The 27,442-nt window shown below is 38.3% G+C and overlaps 1 protein-coding gene across 1 annotated transcript in view; it reads right to left on the bottom strand.

Annotated features, from left to right (window-relative positions):
* Nucleotides 1-348: 348 nt before the first annotated feature.
* The window catches only part of MICU2 (mitochondrial calcium uptake 2), a 155,168-nt gene continuing 128,074 nt past the window's right edge, over nucleotides 349-27,442 (bottom strand). The window contains exons 7-12 of the mRNA XM_040544002.1: nucleotides 25,406-25,468; nucleotides 15,458-15,555; nucleotides 7,027-7,198; nucleotides 6,633-6,741; nucleotides 3,810-3,967; nucleotides 349-3,501 (exon numbers count right to left, since the gene is read on the bottom strand). Coding sequence (XP_040399936.1) covers nucleotides 3,397-3,501; nucleotides 3,810-3,967; nucleotides 6,633-6,741; nucleotides 7,027-7,198; nucleotides 15,458-15,555; nucleotides 25,406-25,468 — 705 coding nt within the window. The 3' untranslated portion in view covers nucleotides 349-3,396. The remainder of the gene's footprint in view (nucleotides 3,502-3,809; nucleotides 3,968-6,632; nucleotides 6,742-7,026; nucleotides 7,199-15,457; nucleotides 15,556-25,405; nucleotides 25,469-27,442) is intronic.

Raw genomic sequence — 27,442 nt, 5'->3', positions numbered from 1 at the left:
GAAAAACAATGACAACGGAGTTCGGATCAAGAAACCAAAATTGATTTCTAGAAACAGCCAGTGAGTTTCTCTTAGTTCTATTATACCACACTGCATTTTTGCCTTTGCTTGTTTTAACAATGAAGAATTAATATTCTTAATAAGAATTATCTTAAACTAAACTAACTGAAAGAAATGTAAAAAGTGTTGTTATGGCAATACAACTAAAATTCTGTAAATGACTTGTACTCACCCTTGTGTATCTTTTTAAAAAAAGTTGAATCAATTTTTGAGACCTCCACAATATGTAACGTATACATTTTTATTCCAAATGACACTCATAAGCAACGATGGAGGTTTTTTTTAACATCTGATTTTATTTCATTCTTCTATATATTTCTGTTCAGAGGAAGGCTTAAAAAAAGTCATAATTGATACATTTAACTGATATATTGGCAGTAGGCATAAACATTTAAAGAAATGGTGTTGAGCAATGTTGACAGACAGCTTGCAAATACCATACAGTTACTACAAGGAACTAAAAAAAAAGTTAAAACTATGATGGATTCCTTAAAAGACAAGATCAATCTGAACACTTATGTAAACAGCTCTTTCAGTCTAAGATATTTTATCTGAGAAATTATTTTAAGACTGTTTTGCAAATCTTTTTAGTGAAGACAAACAAAAATCGACTACAAGTTAAACACAAAGCCTGATTCTTCCAGGGACAAGTCTTCCCTGGCTTTCAGAGGAATTCCTTCCTGGTTGTACTTTCAGAGTAGAAAATGTTTCTTAACTACACTTCAATTCCTAATCAATTATCCCATTTCTTATTTACTATAGACACAAAGTTCATTTTAAAATAAGCAGATCTGTTTTCTTTTTCCTCTGAACTTGACACCAGATCATTTGCTAAGAAATAAAAGTTGAAATCCATTTTTAGTAACTTGCTGCCAAAAGCAGATATTGCTGATTGCATGAACCCAGATACAGATGAGCAACGAGGCATTACACTTCTAGATACACTAAAGCTAGATGGATTGATTTTTCCAACAGAAAACCAAACAGCTTGTAGGAAGCATGTCACTGATAAACAAAAGAAACCACAAAAGCAATAAAGAACATCATAAACCTATTAACAATTCACAGAATAATATGCTACAGAATAATCTCCATTCCAAAGAAAAAAAATATTTGCCAAAATATTAACAGCAACAAGTAAAAGGCAGCTTTGCATTAAAGGCAGAGCTGGAAAAAAGCCCTCTTTGGATGAGCACATAGCTTTTGTGATACATACGTATCTTGCTTCATTGTGTCTTTTTTTATTTTATTATTTATTTGGTGATGTGAAACTGGCTGTGGTACTTCCATGCCAGCCCCACAGTCCCACCTTTGCCCCCAGTTGCTCTCTCTTACTCATAGCTCCCATCACCAGAAGAAACAAGCAGCTTCCAACAGCACAAAGTGAAAACAGCTGCCTCACTTCTTGTTGCCCACAGAGCAGGTCCATCAATTCAGTCTAAGGGGGAGAGGCAGAGGCATTTATTGCATTTTATTTCATCCTGACGGTTTCCTGAGGGAAGCAAAGGTATCCTTGGCAGTCATTGGTACCTGATTTTCTAGACAGGTCTCAGGACACTAACAAAGGCATGCTCCTGTTCTGGTGGATGACTCGTGGTACATGTCCAGAGATCACACAAGTAGAAGCATTTTTCTTTGACACAGTTTAAGTTAAAGCTCCAAGTTAAAGCTGCACAGGGAAGAGCAGCGGGCAGTCGCATGTTGCTGCTTTGCTTACTTTTTGGTCAACCTCTCTAGAAAGACCACTGTGCTGAGGCTTGGGAGGACTCCTCCTTAGCACAAGCTTGCCTGATGGCCACTGGCATACCAAAAGCATTATTTGCAATCTCAGTACTCCTTACGTGGGATCTTTATGGCTTCCTAATGCAATCTCTCCTGCCCCCCAACCAAGTGAGGGCTGTTCTGGTATCTGTCTATCATGGAAGGTTCCCCTCTTCTCAAGGCTCCCCCCACCAAAACCCAAACAAACTACAACAAAACACCTCCTATCAAGCTTATATACATCTTTGAGAATCACACAGCTAGTGTCATGCTTAAAAGGAATGGATACTCCTCGTGGAGTGGTGAGATGGTTGTTTTTCTTGAGACATTTACTCAGTCCATCTTTTGAGCCCGTTATCACAAACCTGTCTTGAAACGTCAACCTTTCACCCCAGCCTAGGCAAGTCAGACAGCTGCGGGGGGCAAAGAGGAAGAACCTCGACAGCTTTGTAAGTAAGTCCGTCTCCTACATACACTGTCCAAACAGGAAGACTAATCTGGATCTGGGACTAGAGGCTCCTGAGGTTGTAAGAAAAACACACGTATCATGCACATCTGTGTATACATAGATGCACACACCATGTTACAGCTGAAAAATGTTCATCTATAATTAGTGAACATTAATTTTGATCTATTCCTTGTTTTACTGTTTAAGTTCTTATGACTAGCTTTGCATTTGGAGTAATAAACATTTTTATTTACCTTTTTGACTTATTTTTCCCCCAGCACTTGCTTATTACACCCTTGTGTTCCTGAGATACTGCAGCATTCCCTGTCACAACCTTTACTAAGACAAAGTAAATATTTATTACACATTTACCTTCTGCCAATACAATTAAAGCAAAATAGTTATGGCTCAAATTGTAGCTACCACTGTTTGTGACAGAACTAGGATTTTTGCTTCTCATTTATACTATTTGTTGAAGAGGTCTGAGAGACTCAATGCACATTCATAGATCAATGTATAACTTTTAAAGCCTGTATCAGCAGTCTTGTACTTCCAGTTTAATGGTATCATCATGAAGGTAGACATCCACACAGGACCTGGTGGAACCATCCACCAGGAACTAACACACAAGCAGTTCACGGTAATGAGGGCACAAGCCATACGAGTTTTCCTTTTTGATTTAGGATTACTTGATTTGCATGGATTGTACAAGTGGTTTCGCCTTTTGGACCTCTGTCCTTGCCAGGGAAAGAACTGCCGTGTTAGTGGCTGACTGAGATGGTGACCACTCTTCCAGCAGGAGACAACAATGCTGTGATGTTCCTGCCAGTGGCCGTTTAAAATCCTACGCATCCCATATGCTACAGTGCAGGGTCAGACTCCACAAGGGAGTAAACAACACTATTCCCTAGAGCAAGAGTGTTATTGTATGGAGGTCAAATGTGATAACAGTTCTTTCTGTAAACCAAACTGATTGCACTAGAACAATATAAAATTATTGCATTAGAAATTGGGTTAAAGTTTAGCTATAGTAAAAAAGAGTATTTTTGATTCAACTGTTATGTAAACAGGACAGACAAAAAAAACACTAAGTAACAACATTTATAGCAAAAGAACAATGGACTCTCTTAAAAAGGACTTTTCCCAGCTTGCTTCCACAATTCCTTTGCTCCTTTAATGCTTTCTCTTTTCACACACTTCCAGTAACCGTGAATGCCTTGCTGTTGTGGTACCTGTTAATGAAGTTAGAGCATGTTTAGCATTTACACAAAAAATACATTTATTCACAGACTGTGTAAATGTAATATGTAAAGCAATGCTGCTGCTCCCATAGTTCACACGTATAATAACTAGTCTTGATGGCAGCAGTGCTCCCAGATTCATAAGCAGTAAGGAGTCTTACGTTTAAAATATAATTCCTTTCCATTCACTATCTTTACTTGTGTTTCTATAAAGCGTTAACGAGAAAGTTGTAACAATAATCTTTGGTATTTATAAACAAGTATGTAATGGGGAATAATAGACAATATTGGCTTTTTACCCTCAAACCTCGATGAATTCGGTTCTTCAGGACTCCGAGGAACTCGCTATGGCTGAGGCAGTCATCTCCATCCAGGTCAAAAATCTTGAAGATGGTATCCAGAACGTTATCTGAGAGCTCCTGTCCTGTTGCCACCTTCACTGCTCTCTTGAACTCAGCTAGTAAGGACATAATATTACATCACAGGTGACTGAACTTGAAAAGACATTGCAAAGCACATAAACTGCAGGATTCTGTACAATTTACAAAATCTTGTGGATATTTTAACTGAAGAATTTGGGACGCGTGAATTAGTGGACTATATTAGGAAATCTCAGTTCATGCATTCTTGAGCTTACTTCAACTTTTCCCAATCTTTATTAACTGCATTATAGACTTTTGAGATGCAGTGCTTGTCAAGTGTTTTTTCTTTTTTTTTTATTTCCTCTTTTTTTTTCTTTTCTTTCTTTTTCTGGAAGTAGCTCAATGCTGAAAACTTACATACTTTTGGATAACACCTGTGTATATAGATGATAAGAGTTTTCCTCACTACAGTCCCATAAAGAATACTATCACTTTATCTCAAAGGAATTAATTCTATAATAAAACTCTTCTCCTTGAAGAACAGTATTTCACAACACACTCCAACAATCCCCTCAGGAACTCTGTAGAAACACCCACCATCAAATACTTAACATATTCTTTACAGCACATGGTTTTATATACCTGTAACTCTATTACTTATTAAGAGTAATAAGAGTTATTAAGACATAGGCTACCTTCACTTGAGTTATAATGGAAGAGTTTTTGAGGACTGAGGGCAGAAAAAGCTGTCATACCTCCCTGGAGACCTACTTTCCTCTTCAGCTTTTTGGCCTCTCTTTACACCAAGTGTATTACAGTAACATTTAGTATCCCCACTTTTGGTCTTGTGGTATAAAGATTTGGAATTTTGACTCACGTAAAATAAGAAAATGTGTTGGGGTTGCCATAAAACAGAAGATAGCAAGAGTGAAAGGGTTATTGCTTATTACAGCAAACACAATCACACCTCATGAATTGGATGCATTTTTTGAAGGCATCACAGATGTGTGAATTTCAAGGAGGAACTGGAGGTTACTACAGTTATAGTAGTATTGTAGATCATTGCAGCAAATTGTCCCACTAAATGATAAATATAGTAATATTGTGGTTCTGCTTTCATAGATAAATGTTGTCTATAAATAACGTCATAAATACGATTAGTTTTGAAGCTTACTAGAGGAAAGATCACTTCTGACTCATCTCTCATCTTTACCTCTGAACAATTTATCTGTTAATGCAGTTGATTCATTTACCTCTGGCTTAAATATAATTAAGTTGAAAATCTGTCTGTAAAAGGATATACCACAATTTAAAAAGAACGTGAAATATGTTATGCTTATAGTAGAGTCTTAATTTTGTCTTTAAAAATGTAACTGTTTCAGCTCTTTATGCTAAATATAAATTAGAGGTGGCACTGCAGTTTTTTGAATAGAACATGAAGAAAAGGAGATGGATCTTCTGAAACGTTGGAGCATAATAACATTCAAACCGAGAAAGGTCATCTTATCAGAGAGAAAAGATGAGCTACGAACTTGGAAGAAAAAAAAATCTAGAATAAATGGAAGGACCAAAGGACTGATATATTTAGATAAATATTCATATGTGTGTGAATAAACACATGCACACACATGCAAAATAAGAATTAGTAAGTAAGATTTAGGAAAGGATTAAACGTATACATGTAACATCCATGAGTTACCTCAGACACTGTTTTCCATCACAGTATGGTTCAGTGCATAAAGAAATTCACAATTGCCTGTAGGTTAGGAATCAGCTTTTACACAGAAACAGCACCAGAGTGATCATCACCTATTGGCCTCATCATCCTTTGGCACTTAAAGATGTGATAATAGAGAAGTGAGCTAAACTCTAACTTACAACAATTATCTCACTATTCATCCTCTTTCTTCTCCACTCTTTGTACATCTTGTGCAAATAAAATCTGTCTCCTTCCAGACAAGAAGGAGACAAAACCAAACTGACAAACCAAAGAGAGAAGGGCCATGAACATGGTTGGGAACTGGGGCATCTGAAGAAAGAAGAGGAGCTGAGGGAGCCGAGGAGAACAGAAGTGCAAAGGGGGATCTAGCTGCAGCCTTCAACTACCTAAAACGGGTTATGGAGAAGTCAGAGCCGTGTTTTTCTACAGGGTGCATGGAGGTAAGACACAGTCGCTGTAGTCTCCAGCAAGGGAAGACATCTTCATGACAGTTAAGCACTTGAATAGCCTAGAGAGGTTGTGGAAACTAAACCCTTCCTGAAGGCTGGATTAACTAGTGATGAAAGTCACCAGCTGTAAACCCCCCAGTTTTGGCCTTCTTTGGTTTAAACAATCTTCATGCTTCCCTCTCGAGAATACTGATTTTTCTTCCTGTCTTATCACATCACTCTCACCTTTTTCAAATGAGCCAATCAATTATTTATTTCAACGAATGTTAATGTCTCATCAACTTTCCTCAGGAAGTTTTTATGTTACTATTTTCAAATGGCTTAGGAGACCTGCCTTTCAAGCATAACAAACAGGTAACAATCTCAGAATTGTAACAAATAGCGCAAGTATTTAGATGAAATTTTTGTTGCATTGCTCCTTATTTCTATTATATGGGAAAGAAGCAACTTTCCCAAATCTTTGTTTTAAAAAACACTTTACTACATGGTTTTTCTTGTCATGATTACATAGCACTACACAAGCACATGGAGAAGGCAGACAGTAGGCTGAAATAAATGAAGCACGGTAAGGTGAAGCTGAGTAGCACTTACCCCGTTTAACAGGACGATTAGCTACAGTAAACATGTGCATGGCAATAGAAAAGTCTTCCAGGTTGTTTGTAAACTTGCAAAAAGTCTTGAATTCTTCCAAACTGATATTCTAAAGAATCAAAGAATTCAGATGATATATATAGAATAATACATTCAAACCCCAGTAAATCTATTTCCTTAAATTTGGTGGGACCTATTATTTAGTTGTGATTACTTAGTCATTGCCAATATTCACATTTCTCGGTTGGTAAATTGTCATTGTTCTTATTTGCATAAGATTCAGAAGCTGTCATAATTCATTTGGAAACTAATTATATTTTCAGATACTCGTATTCAAATGAAAAACTGTACATGCAAATGAGGAAGCAAAACAAAGCATAGTGTATGTACCAACCTCTCCTGCCTCAAACCTGTCCTTCACATTCTGCCAGTAAATTTCATTGTTTTCCTCATCAGTGAAATACAGCAACCACTCCGCAAAGTCCTCTTTTCTCATGACATCCAAACCCTTGGAAAACTGTATGAATTCCATTTCTTGCACTTCTGTTTGCAGATTTTCCATGAACCTAAGCATGAACAAATATTACCCAGCAGTTAATACCAGCATCATTGTATCACTACTACTAAATGCATTAGACTAACTCCTGGGAGGAGGACTAGACTAACTCCTGACCACAGATACTATCAACATCATTGTTTAAAATGCTTTTGGTTTGACTGCACCTGTCTGTGGGTGCAGATTTGCTCCCACCGCTGCATTTCAGTAACGACACCAGCAGGGTGCTCCCTAAGCCTGCGCGCAGAGACTTCTGCTGCTACGATAATGTACAGATACAACAGTTTAGACACGAGAGAGAAATGTTTGAAAATGTGCAGATAATTAGATAAAATGATCGATGAGGCAGTATCATAAAGAATGAGTGAAAAAGGACATGGTAGCTAAAGGCCTGACACGGGATTTATGAAAATTCATATTAATGAGAGAGGAATGACAAGGTTGGAAAGTACCTAGAAAGAAGAGGCCCCTGTAATCACAGAGGTGAAAGAGAAAAGGAAACTTGAAATCATCACTACAGGAAAAGATGACCAAAAGCCTCACAGACTGCAAAGCCTCAAACTGCAAAAGGGGGTTTGGCAACTCAGTTCTGCACTCATGAGAGAACGGATTAGTGAGGATTACAGATGGCATGTAGAGGGTTTGGAAGAGCACAGAAAATGATGTTGCAGGTATTTGGGAAGGTAGGAAGAGAGCTGTCTGAGAAAGGACGGTGTGAACATTAGGGGTTTTAGGAACCACCCATTCTTCTAGGGAGAATAAGAAAAGCCACACAAGAAACGAGTAACAACGTGCAGGTACAGAAGCTGGAACTGTATAACTTTGAGTTTCCCCAGTTTGCTCTGTGTGGCCATTATCATTTCTTCTGGCCTGATGTGAATTTTGAGAAGGAAAAAAAATAGTGTGTGAGCCATTTAAAGATGGGGCAATGTACAAACAAATGCTTTTTTTCAAATGCTTTTTTTTTTAGTGAACATAAAGGTTAAAAACACAACCATGCCTGCCAGAATCCTTTCATTACATCAAAAGAACAGTGCTTTATTGAGTTGCAAAAATTACTGACGGGGGGAATGAAATACTTCTATATTGGGACAAAGCAATTAGTTGGAGAAGAGGACAGCCAAGGGTCTGTGTAGCAAAGAGCAGTAGAGGCTCATTTGCTCATCAGTTTGCATGGCCTCACTGGATTTGAATTCTTTTCCCTGAAATTAAGGCGTTTTAGCCTGCACAGCTATCTTTAGTTCTTTAATGAGATCACTCGGACAATTAGTAGCTTGAAGCTCTGTGAAGTCTATAAGGGTTTAGCTGAAGACTGCTCCTGCAGCATAATCTCTCTCTTGTATTTTCTTCTCTGATAATTAGAGCTGCACATGCAAATAAAGGGCCAACAAGTGCTTCACTGCTCTGGACATGCAGGTAAGTGAAAGCCTGACACTGGAACTGAATTTAAGATTCAGGCTGTTGTCTTAAGGACCAGAAGGAGCTCACTTGCGGCTCGCAAACCTGAGATGGCCCAGCACGGGCTGGCAGCAGCAGTCCTGTCCCACCACCTGGAGGAAGGTTGTAGGGCTGCTTGTAGGGCTGCGTGCATGCCCTTGGTGTGCAAGATGGGCTGGTGGAGGAGCGACAGCGTGAGCAGCAGAAGTTTTTTTTTGGCTGGGGGAACTCAGAGCACCATTGCCTCAACAGCCTTGCAGAAACTGGCTGCTCTCTGTTTTGAAGACCCCGATCCTCAGACCACTTCTTTCAACCCACTGTATCTGCTCATGGTGACCAGGTAAGTGGGACAGGGGCCTCCCTGACACGCAGGCAGGACCTGCTGTAGAGCAGCCATGGAGTTGGTCCAACAGAGACTGACTTTGCTGCCTTCTGGGAGTGTCCACCAAAAGTGAGAGTGGATAGTATCTGGGACGTGTGGCTTCTGCTTGGCTGGAAGCCACAGCAGAGGCCATGCAGAACAATACCTGCAGCTGTGACTGTCATCTCCAAACCATGTAACATGCAGTCTGGGGAAGGAGCAGCTGCTGAAAACGAGGTCACTTTCAGAAATATGGCAAAGATACAGATATAGGGAAACAGGATAGTGTTCATTTTAGTGTTTTATTTTCTTGTCTTTTACTCTGTGAAATGTGGACGCACCTTGTGGCAGGCATAAGGTCTATTCCTAAAAGCGTAAGGTATTTATATTGGGGAGATAACTCTTGGTTACTAGCTGTTCTGGTCAGTTGCCACAAGTGATGACCAACTATACATTCTTCCATCTTTCCTGAATATTGTATTTGCAGGTCCTACTTAAAGACAAAACCCTCAGTGACCCACCCTCTGGCCATTCCCTGTCAAGGTAGGACAACTGAAAGACCAAGTGTTCCTACATGCCAAAGAAGGAGCTGGTGGCCTATGTAGCCACACACATCAGCCAGCTGAATGGTGCAGCAAAGCCAAGGAGAGTGAAGGGTTTGGCTGAGGCATTTTTGCCATATGCTTGCTTCTGCACCCTCTTCTAGTCCAACAGAGAACGAGGCACTGTATCTTCCTGTCTCACTGTGGGTTTTCCATTGCCTTTTCTCAGGCCTGGGTTCTTACCCTCTCCGGTTGCTTCCAGGCAACGTTACTGCACGCCAACTGTTGCACAACAGCCGTGCACTTTCCTGCACCAATCGGATTAGGGAGGGGAGAAGGAATTACTTCTTTAGGTATGAAAAAAATTAATGGGTATTTCATTTCAACTTGTAGGCTTGCTCCTGGCAAGCTGGAGTGGGAAGATTTCCTGCTGTACCAAATGCTACTTGGAGCAGCAGCTGAAATGTGTAATTTAAAATTTAAACGTGATAGTCTCCCATATTACAAAAATTAAAATACCATGAATCATCGCATCAGTATTCTAGGTCACTCTTATTCCCAGATGTGAGAGTTAAAAATCCTAATGAGTTTTTTAAAGAGAAAGTTATTAAAATTTATTAAAAATAACTTTCTGGTTAGGAAGTAATACCTGATGCTTATATGCCAAGACACCACTAGGGATACTTGCTTTTTTATCTTCTGGATCACGGTGTGGCAAGTTTCAGCTAAAATTTCCTTCAAAATTTCTTCAGATATTGGGAAGAACAAGCATATTGATGAAATTCCTGCTTTCCTAATGGCTGTGGACTTTGAAGAAAGACGGAAAAGGATTCTGATCTTAGATGTGTTCTTCAATTCAAGAATAACTACACTGGAAATACTCTTACACTGCAGTAGCTTGAAAATAAAAGCAAGTCCTGTTTCTAAATAATGAAAAGAAAAGGTAAATCATAAATTTGTAAGATGGGGAAAAGGCAGGGAACAGACAGTACTTTCTTTATGACAGGCTGTTTTATCCACACTCTCTGAAACACCCACGTTGAAGGCCAATGGCCAAATTTGTTATCATGTTGCAACAGCATCCAGAAACCTTATCAGCATTTAGCTCACATTCTGTAACGTGCTTTACAGATCTATAGAAAGAGGGAGTCTCTCAAGACTTTGGCAACTCAGCCTTAATAGAAGTGAAAATGTAATAAAAGTGGGGAGACCTCAAGAATGCAGGTATTCTCTCTCCAACCTGAGATGTTGCAATGAAGTGCTAGCTTCCTTATGGCACACAAAGTAGTAGAATGAAAAGCAAAAGGAAGGGTTAGGGTAAGTTTTCCTTCCTATACCTCTTGGTCTGAATTCAAAGTCTGTACAGAGCTTCAATACTCTAACATCGAACTGACCAGTGCTTGTGGCACGGTTTTGCAAGAAGAAAACTTGACAATAAAGATAGAGGTGAGTACACCACCCTAGCATTTGTACTTTATTTTGGCTCCTCTTCAGACGCTGAAGTCCTGTTGGAGACTTGATAACCCTCCCTGCAATAAAGGACTGCTACAAGCAGCTGCAAGGCTGCCTTTTTTTGCAAATATGACTTTTCCAGAACAGAATATGGAAAATCTAATAAGGGCTTGACCATTAACCTTCACAGAACATTTAAATACACACTTGTAAATTCAGCTTTGCAAGAGGTAAGACAGTTAATCAATTTCACCATTTTCAGAATTATGGGCAAAACACCCTTTGATTTAGTGTTCTCAGTGTTTCCAAATCAAACATAACAAAACTACTCACTTTCATTTAGAAGCACTCTGTAGAACCTAATCAAGCAATTTGTTTGATAAGTATATAGGAATGGAAGAAACAGATTCTTCTCAGCTTTATTACTAAATATTTGGGAAATACTCAGATTCAGCTGTGATAGGAATATACAACCAGAAAGCCAGATTTTGTTCTCATCCCTTCCCCTTTCTCACTGCCTGATTCTGGCTGCATGACATGTAATCTCTACATGAATTAGGGGCCTATAGCCATACATACGCACATAGATACAAGCACAGGTACTGAGACGAATAAAGAGACAACAATAATTGTATTTTTGTTAAAGCATTTCCAAATCCCTAGATGAAAATCATTGGAAATGTGCAAACTATCACCACAGCAAAAGCACCACTGGTTGATGATGCTACTTGCAAGATTCTGCCTCCATGCATTGGCACAAATAAATTTCAGCCCTAGAAGCGTGGTTCAGTCTAGATCATTCTGGTTTCTTAAATGAAGGGTTTCAAATGAAATGTACAAAGGAATTTCAAAGCACTGAAAGAAAGAGAAACAGGACAGGTGAGAGGGAAAGGCATGTTCTCTGTATGGCTGTACAAATAGTGACTTTTGAGCTAAAGAAGAAAGTAAAGAAGAAACAATGATTAAAGAACATTTCTAGTGCAAAATTCTATTATTTGATGAGAGGTTTGGAAGCAACAAATCAGGTAAGAAAATGACATGAGGTGGATTTAAAACATTAATTTTCATTATATGACTGTTTGATGATAATTGTTTAACCGTACTGAAAAGCAGTTTTTCATAAGCTACCCCCCAAAAAAGAAACAAACAAACAAAAACCCCACCCCACACCCAAACCCTGATTAGAACAATTTTGAATAATCTTTCAATACTCTCTCCACTTTTTCTTTTCTTTCTTAAAGGAGATTGTGACAGATTTAAGCTTGCTTGGGGACAGATTACAGGAAAAAATCATAGCAGTCATAAACTATTTAGGGAGTGAATTACTGTCTCCTCTTTTATTTGGGATTAGACATACTTAAATAAGATCAGTAAGGGACTTTTTCAGAAAAAAAACCCACAGTGGCTGTCAAGAAGAAATACTTGCTAGACCTAAAAAAAGTGAGTAATTTTCTTCTCAGAATAAAAAACAATACATACAATATAGCTGGAATTTAAAGGACAAGTGAAACATTTTTGGAGGGAAAAGACTGAAAATTGTTTATGTCTCAAAAACCCACTATGACTGTGTTCTGTACAATAGCAAGAAAAGAGCTTGACTGGTATCACAAAGTATGTAAGGAAAGATTACTTTTTTACTTCCACACTCATAGCAGCCCAAGAAAAGTTGGAAAATGATCTGATATTGTTTCATGGTCTCATTCTTTGTGTCCAGTAAAAAAGCAGCTTGAGGGCTGTCCTTGTGTGTATCCCCTAACTATGATTTCTAAAGAATCATGTACCAGCTGGAGAGAGACACAGAAGGCATTGTTAACCATTTTCCCCCTCTACAGTCAATGTGCCTCCTGTATTTGGGGCTGTGGCATGGAAGGCACAAGAGGTGGCTTGCTTGAGCACCACACTGCTTGAAGATGCAGTTTTCATTTTCTTTGTGCCATTTGAGTACAAAGAAATGAGAACAAGGCAAATTAACTGCCCTGAAATATTGACTGTCGCTGTCCAACATTTTTTAAATGTTTGAACTGGGGGCTGAAAGGGTTGGACATCACTGGTGAAAGTGTAGATACAGATGGTTGCACACTTACAAAAGGATTTTTTTTTTAAGTCAGCCAAACTGAATAGGGAGCATGAGGAATATACATGTAAGTAATGAGGTGAGAACACTAGTCTCAGCTTTCTGAATTCCTGTATAAGTACAGTGAAATTTTACAAAGAGAGCATTCCTGCTTTTTTTTTTCTTTTTTTCCCCCCAAGTTTCAAACCTGTGAGACTCTACAGCACTGCAATATCTGTGTATTTAACTAATGTGACAAGTTTTAGTGTGTCCTAATCAAATCTAATCACCCCTACTTTCTACTAGGTACTACACTGATCAATGGAAAAGCTTTCTAGGCAAGAACTTGGAAAATGATAAAAGCATTTACCATCATTATTTTCTGCTTTTGACAATGATCTATGTCTGTACAGCTCATCAGTCATCTCTTGTAAAAACAGTGTGGCACTTTGATCAAACAGCCAACAATAGCTTCCCGCGTAAGGTAAAATGTTATGAGAGGCCATCAGATAGAAATCACTTTTTCTCTGAACAATAGGAACCCAGAAATGATGTGCTTGATTTACTTGCAAATAAAATCATGTGAAAAGTGATATCTTCACACAGGTTAAAAAGACACTGATCCTTTTATTCACCTTTCTGTGTGTTAAACAAACTTCACTGTCATGTTGCAACTGAGATGGAGTGTCTATGCAGTGATAAAGAGGCACATTCCAACTCTATGAAAAAATAACTGCCACTGTTGAAAAATTACCTGCATTAAACCTTACACTTATCCCACAGATTTTAAGAGCAAGATGTGGGAGTTTGATTTTGATTACAGGCCTCTATCTGTGTGGTAGGCAAAGGTCTTTAACCTACACGTTCTGAATGTACTAGGTACATAGTTTTATCAATGTAATACCTCATTGGGTCAGTGTAGGATTTTATCTAAAACCTGAGGCATTTCAGTCTACACTGTATATGCAAACACAACCTTTTACTGGTGCTCTCATCCTTTTGTTTCATTGAGAGGATCTATGGTATTTATAGAGAAGGGAGCTATAGGCATCTTGAACTTATTTTACTAAGGTTCCTATTGAGTTGAGGTCTTCAAAAGAGAAAGGCTATTTATTTAAAGGCTGGTATGTGCCTGAGCCAATGGAGTGGAACACTCTTTAGACTTAGGAAAACTGTCACTCTTTCACTCTGGTTTTCCCCAAACATTTACTGATTGCAAGAATATCATTTTTTAAGAGCGATGACAAAGATTCCCCTGATTCTGAAAATTCAAATACACATTTATCCCAGTTTACATTCACAGTCTGTAAATGTCCAATTATTTTTGTAGAAAAGATAATACTAATGTAGATAATGTTCTCTTGATATTTTGTTCAAGATGTGTGTTAAGATTCACACAGGTATTTAGTTATTTAAAAGTTGTATTTATCTCAAAGTGTACATTTGGATTCTGGGCCCAAGTTCACATAGCAAGATGTGTCTTGAGTTCATACTAAAAGTAGCAATTGATCTCCCAAGTAACAGAGAGTTAAGTTGTGATGCTGTGTAAGTGGTGGTCATCATTACTGACTGAAATAAACACTGAAAGAAGGATCTCCTTCAATATAACACTAATAGCTGATACCCAGATGGGTTTTCTAGTTGGAACCAACTACAGCAGAACTTTGTACTCTGATGTAGACAAGTATTACAGCATCTTTCTGACACGTGCATGGTGCATAAACTGTATGATTTCCTACTCCATTCTTAAAACTTTCTCTGAACTGATTTTGCAAAGCTTACAATGAAACAGACTGACATACAGTGCTCTTTCCAGCAGTAATGGACACTTGATATGCCACTGAAGTTTCTATCTGATGTTCTGTTTGCCATCTGCCTTAATTCCGAGTTCTGATGTGTCACGAAGTATCTATCTGCATTATCCCCTTGCAAAAGTAGTTCAAAGGATGAGAAAAAAAGGAAAGTTTCAACAAAAGTTGGAATTTGAAGCAAGCAGAGAAATTGCCTGTATTGTTCCATGATGGCTGTAATGGGGTGGGGAACATCTCAACTTAGTAAAGTGTAATTGATTAGCAGACACTTTTTTGGTGATGTGATCAAGAAGAAGTAAAATACACATGAATCATACTGTCTTACACTATGCCATTGCAGAGCTGCCTAGAATGGTAGTCTCAACCCTCATGGCCTCCAGCCCCACTGCTGCTTTTGAGTCCATCACAGCATTCAATTTCTCCTGCAGACAGTTGATTAAAGGAGCTAAACCAGAAATTTAATCATGCAAAATCATGAATAGTCTCCTGATTATTACCCGCTTAACTTTCTGATCCAACTCAGTGTGGGGTCAGATTAATGCCAGTGTTGGTGCAAAGTAAAGAGGTAGAAACAGGACTGGTTGCTGTTAGGCTGGCCTAGTTGAAAAAATACCTGAAAAACTCAGAATAGCGAAGTTTTTCCTTTCCTTCTTTTCCAAAGAAATGTACCAACAAGATGGTATTAACATCACAGCCTTCCAGTTCTGCTCCCTAAAAAAAAAAAAAAAAAAAAGTATGATTATTACTATCTATTCACAACGAATCTGGAAATATTTATTTGAATGAGAATTTCACAAGAGATGCTTGTAATTTAATTACTGTTCCCAAAGCTATCACACAAGAATTTCAAAGCTGAATAATTCTTTCACATCAATTGGTTACACTGTGTATATGCACTGCTTCTAAATATTTGGTATGAAAGCTGAGTACAATTTACAACCACCTTTGGTGTATTTTATTATTAGAACTGAGAATGTTGCTAGTTAAATCTTTAAAAGGCCTTATGCTTAGGTGAATAGGGGCTTTAAATAAAGTTAACATCTCTGTAAAAAAAAGTTTTTAGTCAGGCATTTCTAATTTGTTACAGTCATTTAAAAACTATATATAAAACTAGAAAAATACAAACTTTCACAGTATTCTATTATTATATGGTTTTAGAAGGCTTCTTGCCAATCTTCAGTGTTCTTCATTTTTTCTACATTTTCTAAATCTGACGAAGAGATTTCTGCAGAAAAAGGATGCACATTTTTTCAACTCAACAGCATCTTTAACAAGCCTAAAACCACACATAATGCTGGATTTCTGCTCTATTCTTCTTTCAGCACTAGCATACTGGCATTTCTTTGAACGCAACAAAACACTAAGCAACATGAAGAGAGATTTTTTTTTAAGTCCAGAGGGATTTCAACAAACTATTCTTATGACATCTAAATAGCCTCTGTGTCTTTTATCTGGTTGAAGAGGTAAGATGAAAGACAAGAGTCTATTCATAAGATTTAATACTAATGGTTATTTAGCTTTCAGCATCATCAGTAACTAGTCCCATTAGACCACTGTGTGTTTCATGCTTACTGCATATGTGACACAGTTATTTTATAGTTAAGAGGTAACATTCCTTGCTTCTACTGCAAGCCACAATTCACTAAATGTCAGTGATACAAACTACATATGAGTGAACCGAGAAAAAAAAACTTTTCAAGCCATACGCAAACTGCACTTATTGAACTTTATCATCTAACTGCAGGCAAAGAATATTTCAATACCCACAAGGTCCCTCCTCCTAAAGTTTAATCACTCCAGATTACTGATCAGAAGACTGAAGCATAAATGTTCATATAGGCTTTCTCTAAAGTCAAAAGTCAACCTTTTGTGTATGCTTGTTTGCATGTCAAACCCTAACTATTGACAGAATGCAAAGTTTTCTAAGAAGAATCAGAGAAGAATCAATGTATTTCTCACTGCATTGACACTCTAATCTGCTTTTTGTGCTTTTTGCTTATTTGTACAAAGAACACTTGAAAAATGCAAGGAATACATTTGCTGATGTCATTTTTAAAACTAAACTCTTTATTATGCAATTTAATGCTTTCAATTTAATGAATCCATATTAAAATCAGTTTCGTGTTGTGAGCTGAAAAACAAAGTTTAAAATAACATTTTAAGAACTAAAACTTCAACAGAAAAAGACTTTTCTTCTATTTGGGTTTCTCTAGTTACAAGCTAGAAGAAGACATACAAACAATAGCTATCTCTTCTTATCTAAGATGACAAAGCCTATCCCTGGATTTATAACAAATATGCACCTACTTGTTGGCTACCCTCTTTATCAGTTTAAATTCCAAAGTGGAATTGGCAGATGTCCAAACACTCTGTTAGTGAGAGCTAAATGTATTTTAAAACCAGAAACCAGTACATTTCTTTAAAACAGAATATGCAATAGGAGACCAGAGGGGCTACAGCTTAAGGGTAAAATTTCAAAAAATTGCTTTTACTAGAGTTAATGCTATTAAATTAAAGTACATGTTAGTACATAATTCCTTTTTGTCCACAGAATCATTAGGAGCTTTTGCTACTGAAATCTATAAATTAGTACGAACATGACAAATCTTTGTTAGAAGATAATGAGAGCTCTATTAATATTTCCAACACCTTGCCCTCCTGAGCTTAGGTAGAACAACAACTTACATTTGGAATGTCTCTTGGCAATCAGAATGAGATGATAACCTAATCATGCAGCTGTAAAAAGGATCAGACTTTCAGTAGCTTTCAGTCACAGAACCACTATCTAAATCGAGTGAAAGTTTGTATTCTGATGTGTCTGGTGGCTTCAGCCCTTAGAAGGTGCACTACAGCAACTTCTGGCACACAACTGAGGCACACAGAGCAGAAAGGATGGTGGTGTTCTGACTCTCATCTTGATGCAAGCATGGAATGGGGCAGGGACATGTATCTCAGCTGAGGAGTTCAGACATGTTCCTGGGTCCACTGATTCAGACAGAGAAACCTGAAGACCAAGCTCTGGTGCCCCTCCAGTCTATATTGTCTAATGAACACGCATGTACATACTACAAGCATGAGCCTATGTCCTTAGAGCAATTTTAACACCTTGTACACTTTACAAAAGCACTAATAACTGATGAATTATGCAACTATTCCTTTCTAAATGAAATCAGACAACACAATATTTCCTTTTAATGTTACATAGACTGTTAATACAGATGCTGCAAACAGTGAGTCACGGGAACAGACCTACCTAATCCTGTACCTCCCCACTGAGCTTTTGACATTTAGGACCTGATACTGCAGCAAGCAGCAACAAGTGCCACCGAGAAATGTATCACATAGTGAGACAGGATTTCCATAATAATGTACCTAACTGATTTCCAAAACTCATCTGAAATGTTAATAGACTTACTGTCTTTGGATTCTTACCACCTTTCATCACAGAATTTGCTTGAGGCATGACTGGAAAGTATTAATCATGATTAAAATCTGTAATATGTTCCTTGTTCTCTTACTTGCTTTCTGGGAGATGGCATTTGCTTTACAATATATTGCTTTAATAGAAAATGTAAAATAACACATATTTTTGATTTTTTTTTGTTAAGATAGATGGATAGATGGTGAGTAGATGTATGAAGAACAGTAGTAAAGAAAGGAGGGTCAAGGAGAACAATATATTAATTTCTATCTGCTAGGGATGACACAGATCTTTCTGAAGTTAAGACTAAATCCTTGCAATCTTCATGCTAGGTTTGAAGAATTCTCTATCCCTGGAGGTCATCTAATCTTCAATCTAAGCAGCTTCCCTTCAAACATAGCTCAAGACCATCAAGGTTTTTGTCATTCTGAGAGTCTCCAAGCTGTTGGGATATATATCCTGCAACTCTATAGTTATAAGAACTGTAATTCAGTTGTGGGAAGTAGTTTTTAAAGATGCATCCATTATGATTAATCCTACCATGTTCAGCCAGTCAGAAAAATTGTAAACGGGCAAGCTAGTGAGACTGGGAGATCCAGATCTCCAAAAGCAGTCGTTTTTTTGGCAAAGCCCAGCCAGCCCAGCCAGGGCTCCAGAATGAACAACATGTAATTTTACAATGAATCAGCTTTAATCATGTAAATCCATACTAAAGTTATGAATGTTTTGCAAGGCACTTTCTCACTGGGTAGTATTCAAGAAACACCAGGTCTGGTACAGACAGGCTAAGCTGTGCATGTTTTTTTTTCTTTTCTTTTTTTTTTTTCTATACAAAGCATAACAGACAATATCTGATAAGAAATCCCAAGGAGCAGTTTCTAAACAACAAACAATTTAGATCTAGCATTTGACAATATTGAGCACTCCCACTGCCTGGGGGTTAGCTGTTTTTAACGACAGCTGATGCTATGGAGTGGCTATGCTGTACCATAATGGCTTGATCTAGGAGGAAAATGTAACTTCATGAGTGTCATAGAATCATAGAATGGCTTGGGTTGGAAGGGACCTTAAAGATCATCTAACTCCAATGCCCCTACCATAGGCAGGGATGCCTCCCACCAGATCAGATTAGCCAAGGCCCCATCCAGCCTGGCCTTGAACACCTCCAGGGATGGGGCATCCACAGCTTCTCCAGGCAGCCCGTTCCAGTGCCTCACTAACCTTACAGTGAAGAATTTCTACCTAATGTCTAATCTAAATCTATCCTCTCTTAGTTTAAGACTATCCCCCCTTGTCCTATCATTATCTACTTGAGTAAAGAGTCCCTCTCCAACCTTTTTATAAGGCCCCTTTAAGTACTGAAAGGCTGCAACAAGGTCTCCCAGGAGCCTTCTCTTCTCCAGGCTTAACATTCCCAGCTCTCCCAGCCTTTCTTCACAGGAGAGGTGCTCCAGCCCTCTGACCGTCTTTGCAGCCCTCCTCTGGACTCGCTCTAACAGCCCTACATCCTTCTTGTGCTGGGGGCCCCAAAGCTGGATGCAGTGCTCCAGGTGGGGCCTCACAAGGGCTGAGTAGAGGAGGACGATCTCCACGCACTGCCCACCCCTCTGTTGATGCAGCCCAGGACGCAGTTGGCCTTCTGGGCTGCAAGCACACCCTGCTGGCTCATGTCGAGCTTTTCATCCACCAGAACCCCCAAGTCCTTCTCTGCTGGGCTGCTCTCAATGAGTTCTTCTCCCAGTCTGTGCTCCTGTCTGGGATTGCCCCGACCCAGGTGCAGCATCTTACACTTGGACGTGTTGAACATCATTAGGTTCACACTGGCCTGCTTCTCCAGCCTGTCCAGGTTCCTTTGGATGACATTTCTTCTTCTTTGGTATCAACCACTCAGCTTGGTGTCATCTGCAAACTTGCTGAGGGTGCACTCAATCCCATCGTCTATGTCATTGATGAAGATATTGAAAAGTGCCAGTCCCAAGACAGATCCCCGAGGGACACGACTTGTCACTGGTCCTCTGCTTGCAGCGCCCCACCCCAAGGCCTGCCTCTGTTCCTGAGGAGATATAGAATAAACAAGCTTTCTGGGTGGAGAGGATAAAGCTAATCCAGGAGCAGACATTGTGGGGACACTTTATGACAAAAGTAGGAGTAGGTTCCAACTTGAGTTGTTGCCAGCAGGGTGAGAAGGACCCATACTTGCTGAATCAGGTCTGAAAGGCACAGCGGTGGCAGTGGGGGGAAGCAGCTTTGGTGTGAATTCTTCGCAGGAGTTCAGGCCCTGCCTCTCTGTCACACCATGCTTTAAAAATATTAATTTCCATAAAAAGTAGAGAATTCGTAATGAGGACGCCCCTCAGGAGGTATTAAGTTCTGTGAAGCACGCTCTTTTGATTAATGTTAATTTGGCCTCTGAGGCAAAGCATGCACGCTCCCAGCACACCTGAAGCTCCCTGCTGTCTGCGCTGAGGCAGATCCAGAGCTTGCCACCAACATCCCCACCCCGCTGTCCCACCACCTCCCCAGGTGTTCCACATTCAGGCCCCCAGTGCCAGTTGTCACATAGTGCCAATTGAACCCAATTACGTGCAGCTTTTCCAGTTTGTTCCAATTAATTTTATAAGTAAATGCACTATGTAGTCCTAAGAGCAGAGCAACCTTATTACCAAATTCTTACAACTTCTGATTGTAGGACTACAGCTGTTATAGCTGTCAGGCCAGACCCTGTGTCCTTCCTGGCTTGTGAGGAGCCCACATTGCTAACTAGCATCCCTAGCTCTATAACTGAAAGGGCTTCAGATGAGGTTACACAGCAGAGACTAAAGGAGGAACCTTGCCTCACGTCTGTAAAATGGAAAGCAATGCTGCTGTGACCACAGCAGACTTCCAGATGAACTCCTCGTGGGAGAGACTTTCACTGTCCAGTCCCAAGGTAATGTACTTGCACAACAGGTATCTAGAAAGATGTCAGAAAGGATGCTTATTCATCTCTCTTGAGGCTATAATGTCATCAAATTATGTGGAAAAATAATTTCCTTGTCTGTGAGCAACACAGCAGCTTTTTAATAGCTGAATATTTTGATGCCGTACTGCTTGGATCTTTATGGGATTTACCTTCCTGGAGAGGTTCCTTTAAAACATGCAGGATCAGAGCAACAATCCTCATTTTAATGTATCCAAAAGCTGTTCAATGGAATTTGACGTTAATTGGCTGATACAAAACATGCACATGTATGTTGGAGAAGGCAGTTCAAGAAGAAATGTGTATTGCAAAAAAGTGAAAGGTGACAAGATTTATGATGCGCTCTTTTGGGAGGGACAATAATTTTAGTCTTGGGCCACATCCTCTGAAAATTCGATGTGCTGCACAGATATGTGGTACCCCTGTTACAGAGTATTACTGCACAAGAAGACCATGGCTGTTAATCACCTCCTTCCTCCCTTTGGTTTAGTCAGTCTTTAGTTATTCTGAGCCCAGGGCTTTGCAGACTTTGAAGCTATGGACAGAAAACTTTAAATTAATTAGAAATTCTAAGGAGTGGATGGACAAGTTATGATGGCCCACTCCGTCTCTGGGGCTGAGGAGATGGATTGCAATGCTGCAATGCCTGAAGGTCATAAGTGGTGATAAATGTGTGAACGACTAATGTCATTCAGCTCTCTTAGGACAAAAAAAAGGGGGAAAAAAAGAGAAGTAGACAGGCTAAAACAAGTGATACACAATAAATAGGAAAATATCCATTTGTGGGTCTAAAATTATACCATTTGAGAGAGATTAATAGCTGTGTCTCCAAGTACTAGTTAAATGTTTAAAAAAATGCATGGAAATGAGATACTTTGTATAAAAATGTGTTCACTATGGAATTCAGAAGCATACATTTAATCATTTGGGAATTTAACAATGCAGGTAATTCAATTTTAAGAACAACTACAGAAGATTCTGTATTGCCATTCCTTTTCTAACAATAGCTAAAATTAATTTCTAAGTTTAGCCATTACACAAAGCATATTAAATTAGAGGTATTGAAACTGCTTGATAACTCATTAATCTAAATTGAAGGGCCCAAGAGCAAAATCCCTCGTCTAGACCACTGGGCTGTACAGCAAATACCTGCAAACGTTAGCACTGTTTTCACTACCAGAATGCTAATGCATGTAACACAAAGAACTACCTTTTTAAGGAACTCTGGGCACCAACACAAAGAAGCAACTAGTGCATGTAACTGTACAATGTGTTTTTCAAAATATACCAAACTCTTCTAGCTCATGCACTTTCCTATAACACTGCAACATTCCTCTCCCATTTCAAGAAGGAAGATCAGATGCTCAGCAGGATGTCTTACATGAAAGAGAATGGTTGTGCTAAGAAGAGAGATGCAGCATTGCCTTTGGCCTATGGGGAAGATGAGCCAGGTAAGATAGTCACTGCCCCTGTTAACTTCTGCACTTCTCCAGTCTAGTGATCACCAGACTGATGGTTTTGTAAGTGTGCCTGCATCTCTCCTTCACTGTGTGCATGCCTATGCTATGAACAAATCAGTTTGCACGCTCTGCAAAAGTCAACAAGGAGATTTCTGAACAACTGGACTGGTTAAGGCTGGGCAGATTTTTTTTTTTTTCCAGCATTGATTTTAACATTGGAAAAAGTAAATCCTTCAACTGAAATGTGCTTATTTAAATAACCAAGTTCACTGTAATCCCAGTCAAGGGACATTTGTAACTGGTAAAATTTTGAATTTTAGAGTTGTATTCAAACTCTCAGTAAAGGAGGCAGAGATGCAAGGACCTAGGAGCACAGCTGCTTTTACTTTTCCTAACACAGTATGAGTACTGAGTGGTATCTCTAAACAGTAAATGACTGACTGGGACCTTTGCCTACATGGTGGACAGGGAAAATACCTGGATATGTATATCTGGTGGTTAAATGAAGTTGCAGACTACCATTTAAATCTTATTTTCATAAATCAGTAACATTTTTTTTTTCATCTGGTATCAGAAACAATCCTAGGAATGCTTTGAAAGAACAGCAACCTGTATGCAAATTGTGAAAGTATGGAAATAAAGAACTATCTGAAACAGCAAATTTCTGTTGAAATATCCCAGCTTTCAAAAAACACTGTCAATTTAAAAGCCATGTTTTATGCTTTACCTGCTTTGCTTGAAAGCAATACTGACTGCCATAATTCTCAGAAATAAAGGGCAAAGATGTATAATCACAGAATCATTCTGGCTGGAGAAGACCTCCAAGATCAGCTAGATCAACCTTTAACCTAGTACTAAAGTTCACTGCTAAATCATGCTACTAAGTTCTAAATCTACATGTTTCTTGAATACCTCCAGGAATGGTGACTCAACCACTTCTCTGGGCAGTGTATTGCAATGCTGCACAACCCTTTTAGTAAAGAAATTTCTCCTAGTATAGTCACATTCACTGCTTATAAGCATGTTATGTTATGAGAGACAAAAGACAGAAAAATCAAAAGAAAAATTGTAACAGAATTTCAAGATAGCTGTACTATGCAAATGTATTTAATTCATCTTTTGAATAGGCTAAAGTCCACTTACAATCTGCTAAGAAACTGTATTTAATATTTTTTGTTACAATAATTTCAGATTTTTTTCAATGGAGAATTCTGAAGATAAAATTTGAAGCATGACTAAATAGACAGTCAGGCTCAGGCATTTAATTAGCCCCTACTAAGCTTACATGTTTATAGCTAAATCTGTCCAACTGTATCAAAGTTTCTCTAGAAATTTTATACTATAGCTGTGCATTCATGCAGAATAAAGATCCTTCTTCTTTCACTGTCATGGCAGTTAAATCGCAATTGAAATTGGCTTTGAGGAGTAGACATCCCTATTAATGCTAGCTATTTTAATCTGGTGACTGATTAAATGATTCAAAAAAGAAGGTTGTTACTCATTTAAATAATTTTCAGCTGAACTCTGCATGCATATTGACCAATACCTTCATGGAACAGAAACAATTTTTGTTTATGCCTAGTAAATATTAAAGGGGTTACCAATACTGTCACTTCCATTTTTCCCTGGATTGGTGAAAAAGTAAAACACAAGCCAGACCTACTCTCTGTAAAAAATGCTGATGCGTGACAGGTTTATAAGGCAGATCCCTATATGAATTTCTTATCAAATGCTTCCAACATTAGCAGTCACTGCCCTATTCCCAACTATCCATTTTCAGTTTAAGACAGAAAGCAAGTCTGTGGAGAGAAAAATACACTTCATCTACGCCATCCAACTTAAGCAAGAAGTAGTGCTGCTGATGCAAGCAACACCTTGTAGTAATAGATGCAGATAATTCATCTGTACTCTCCCCCTCCTTTACCCCAGTTCATCAGCTTATCCTGAAGTGTTTTCAGAATGCAGCGAACTTCCCCCTCTATTTTCAGTCTCACTCAATCTCATCCAGGTAACAGAATATGTCTCTGTGCCGAAGAGAGACTGAAGAAAAGATGGCAGCTGGCAACGACTCCACTCAGGGAAAAAGGTAGGTTACGCTGTCAGGATTCAGGGAAAAACAGACAGAATTGATCAGGAATTTACCTGCTCTTTTGACTGACGATATGTATTTGCCATTTCCTAATGGTCTGCAATCCAGGGAAACTTCTAACCTGGCTGGAACACTGCATTGTAAAATTGGTTCTTCTTCTGGTCCGGATTTAAGCCATTTCTTTTTGGAAATGGACCTATCTAAAGTAATCCTTGCTTTTGTCATCTGAATGAGATCAACTACATTTCCAACCAACTCAAAATAAGGTGATTGTACTGCATCAGCAGCACTTAGGTAAGTTTAAGGTATCAATTTTTATTTGCAAAGTCATCTTTTCCTATATGGCAATTCAGAGGTTTTCCTTTTTCTTAAGTGTAGAATAGTTACTTTGAAACAGAGGCTTACAGAAACTAAATAGTGGAGTGACTACACAGTAGTAAAACATATTATTATTAAACATTTCAACAGGACATTCAGAAATGAAAATCATTTTTCTTTCCCAGTTAGAAAGTAAAAGTTGACAAATCATGCACTTATATGTAATTAAAACAATAACACTCACCTAAAAACAACAAAGTTCACAGGAAATATGACAATAGCTTTGTAAAGAAAAATGTATCTCTATTTCATACCTGAAATACTGTTTCATCTCCAGCTGTTTTCAAATCATCTTCCTTCCCAATGATTCTCTGTAGCTGTATTTGTACAGACATTACAAAACACAGGGAAATTACAAGTTTGGTCTTACAAGAGCTTTCTTTTTTTTTCAGAAACTTCTAGTAATTTCACCGTTTCTGAATTATAAACTCAGTAATGCTTTTGCAAGGTTCTCTAGTCATGACAAGGTATTTGCATACTTAAGGATATTTTGCTATTCAGACACACTTTTTCCCAGGAAACTCTGATCTATTGTGGTTAACACAGCCAAGCAGCACATCTGAATCTCTTTCTTGCAGCCCAATGATTACTCTGTTTTTAGAAGAGATGCTTTTGCACTAGAAGCTTAGCATTCACTCCATAAGATCTTGAAACTCAGGGATACAAAATCAAGGGTCATTTGGGGAACAGAAATTATTCTATGATTTTTATGCTGTCCTCCTACACATTTTTGTGAGTTTTGCTATGGACAAGTTTTTCTAGACAAAAAAACCATGCCTGTTCCAATGAGGTACTATACAATTATCAAAAAAGACTAATTCAATTAAATAAGAAACCATATTTTCAGGACTGGAATGAAGCAGAATGTGGTTTGAGTTTCCACTCCACCCCACAAATGAAGTGAATTTTGAATGAGTTGGCCAATACAATCTTTAGAAGTACTGAAATGACTCACACTTGAGAACATACTTTCACTGTCTGAAGTAGAGCTTTCAGGTAATATAGGAAATACATTAATTTGCTGATTATTAAAAGCATCTAAAGTGTATCTTGGCTGCAAGCTTTCCTTACGACTTTTAGCCTGGGAGGACAACAGTAACAAAGAATGAGTGATTTATCATAGCATAAGGTATACCTACCTTTCATAGACATTTGCATGGATCCTCAAAAGGACAGCAAAAATGAAAGAAGAAGGGACATTACATTTCAGGTGCAGATACGGACTTACACTGAGCACTCTGGATTTAGAGTCTTTAGGAAAGATGGTTTTAAAGCTAGGGTTTTTGACACTGCTGGCTTGTTTCTCAAACATTTCTGAGCTATTCCTCACTCTGCCCATTAAAACTGGGAAAAAAATCATGACCAAATTTGCATGGCCATTATGTTGTGGGCTTTTCAAATCTCTTCTTGGCGCTTTATACTTTTCCGTTTTTTTTTTTTTCCCCTGTGTTTTTAGAGAACAATACGGGCTTGTCAGTAGTGGGTAGGAAAAAACTGTGTACTGCTCATGTTGCCACAGGCTTTTGTATGGCCTTCAAATTTTGACTAATTCACCTGTTCCTTTTTTTTTTTTTTTTAATAACTTCAGTTTGAGTTCCTCAGGATGGTTATTTTCTACTGTTATTTTTTTGAAAGGCATGACTTGTCTAAAGACTAGACAGTTCAACAGTACCAGTTTCTCCAAGTTTCTCCAAATTCTTTTTATTTTTGATCACTTAAAAAAACGATTGGCCAGTACAGTAAGTGCATTATGAATTTCCTGATAGCAAAATAAAAATATAGACCTCTGGATAAAAATACATCTGCTCCTCCACATTCTCTATAAAAAAATTCATTTTTTTCTTACTTAAAGTAAGAAAAATGAGAGAAATTTCCAAATGAGAGAAAATATGATTTTTCCTGTTGGGTTTTATTTCTGAAGGACTCTCAGAAGATCTGCAAAGAATACTAAGTAACACAAACTCGCATTATAATTTTTCTTCCAAGTATTCTGGAAGATCTTGTTTATTGTTTTCTTAGACTGTATGTAAATCCTTATGTTGCTTGAAACTATTCTTTGGGAAAAAATGATGATAATTTCCAGTAGTTTGCAGATTTTTTTCCAGCACAATGCATCAACTGCTCACAGAGGGATACATATTCTGCCCTCAAGCAATGGCCTCTAGTACTGAACTTCTCCATGTAACATTTATCTGCATTTAATATTTATATCTGTTCATCACAGTAAGATACTAATGGCTAATTCAAAGAGAATGAGGACTATTATGCATAATGGATGCCTCTCTACTAAA

Source organism: Cygnus olor, chromosome 1 (assembly GCF_009769625.2).
Source record: "Cygnus olor isolate bCygOlo1 chromosome 1, bCygOlo1.pri.v2, whole genome shotgun sequence".
In the NCBI taxonomy this organism is placed as follows: Eukaryota; Metazoa; Chordata; class Aves; order Anseriformes; family Anatidae; genus Cygnus; species Cygnus olor.
Note: the sequence above shows the minus strand (reverse complement) of the source record. Positions and strands in the feature narration are given on the sequence as shown.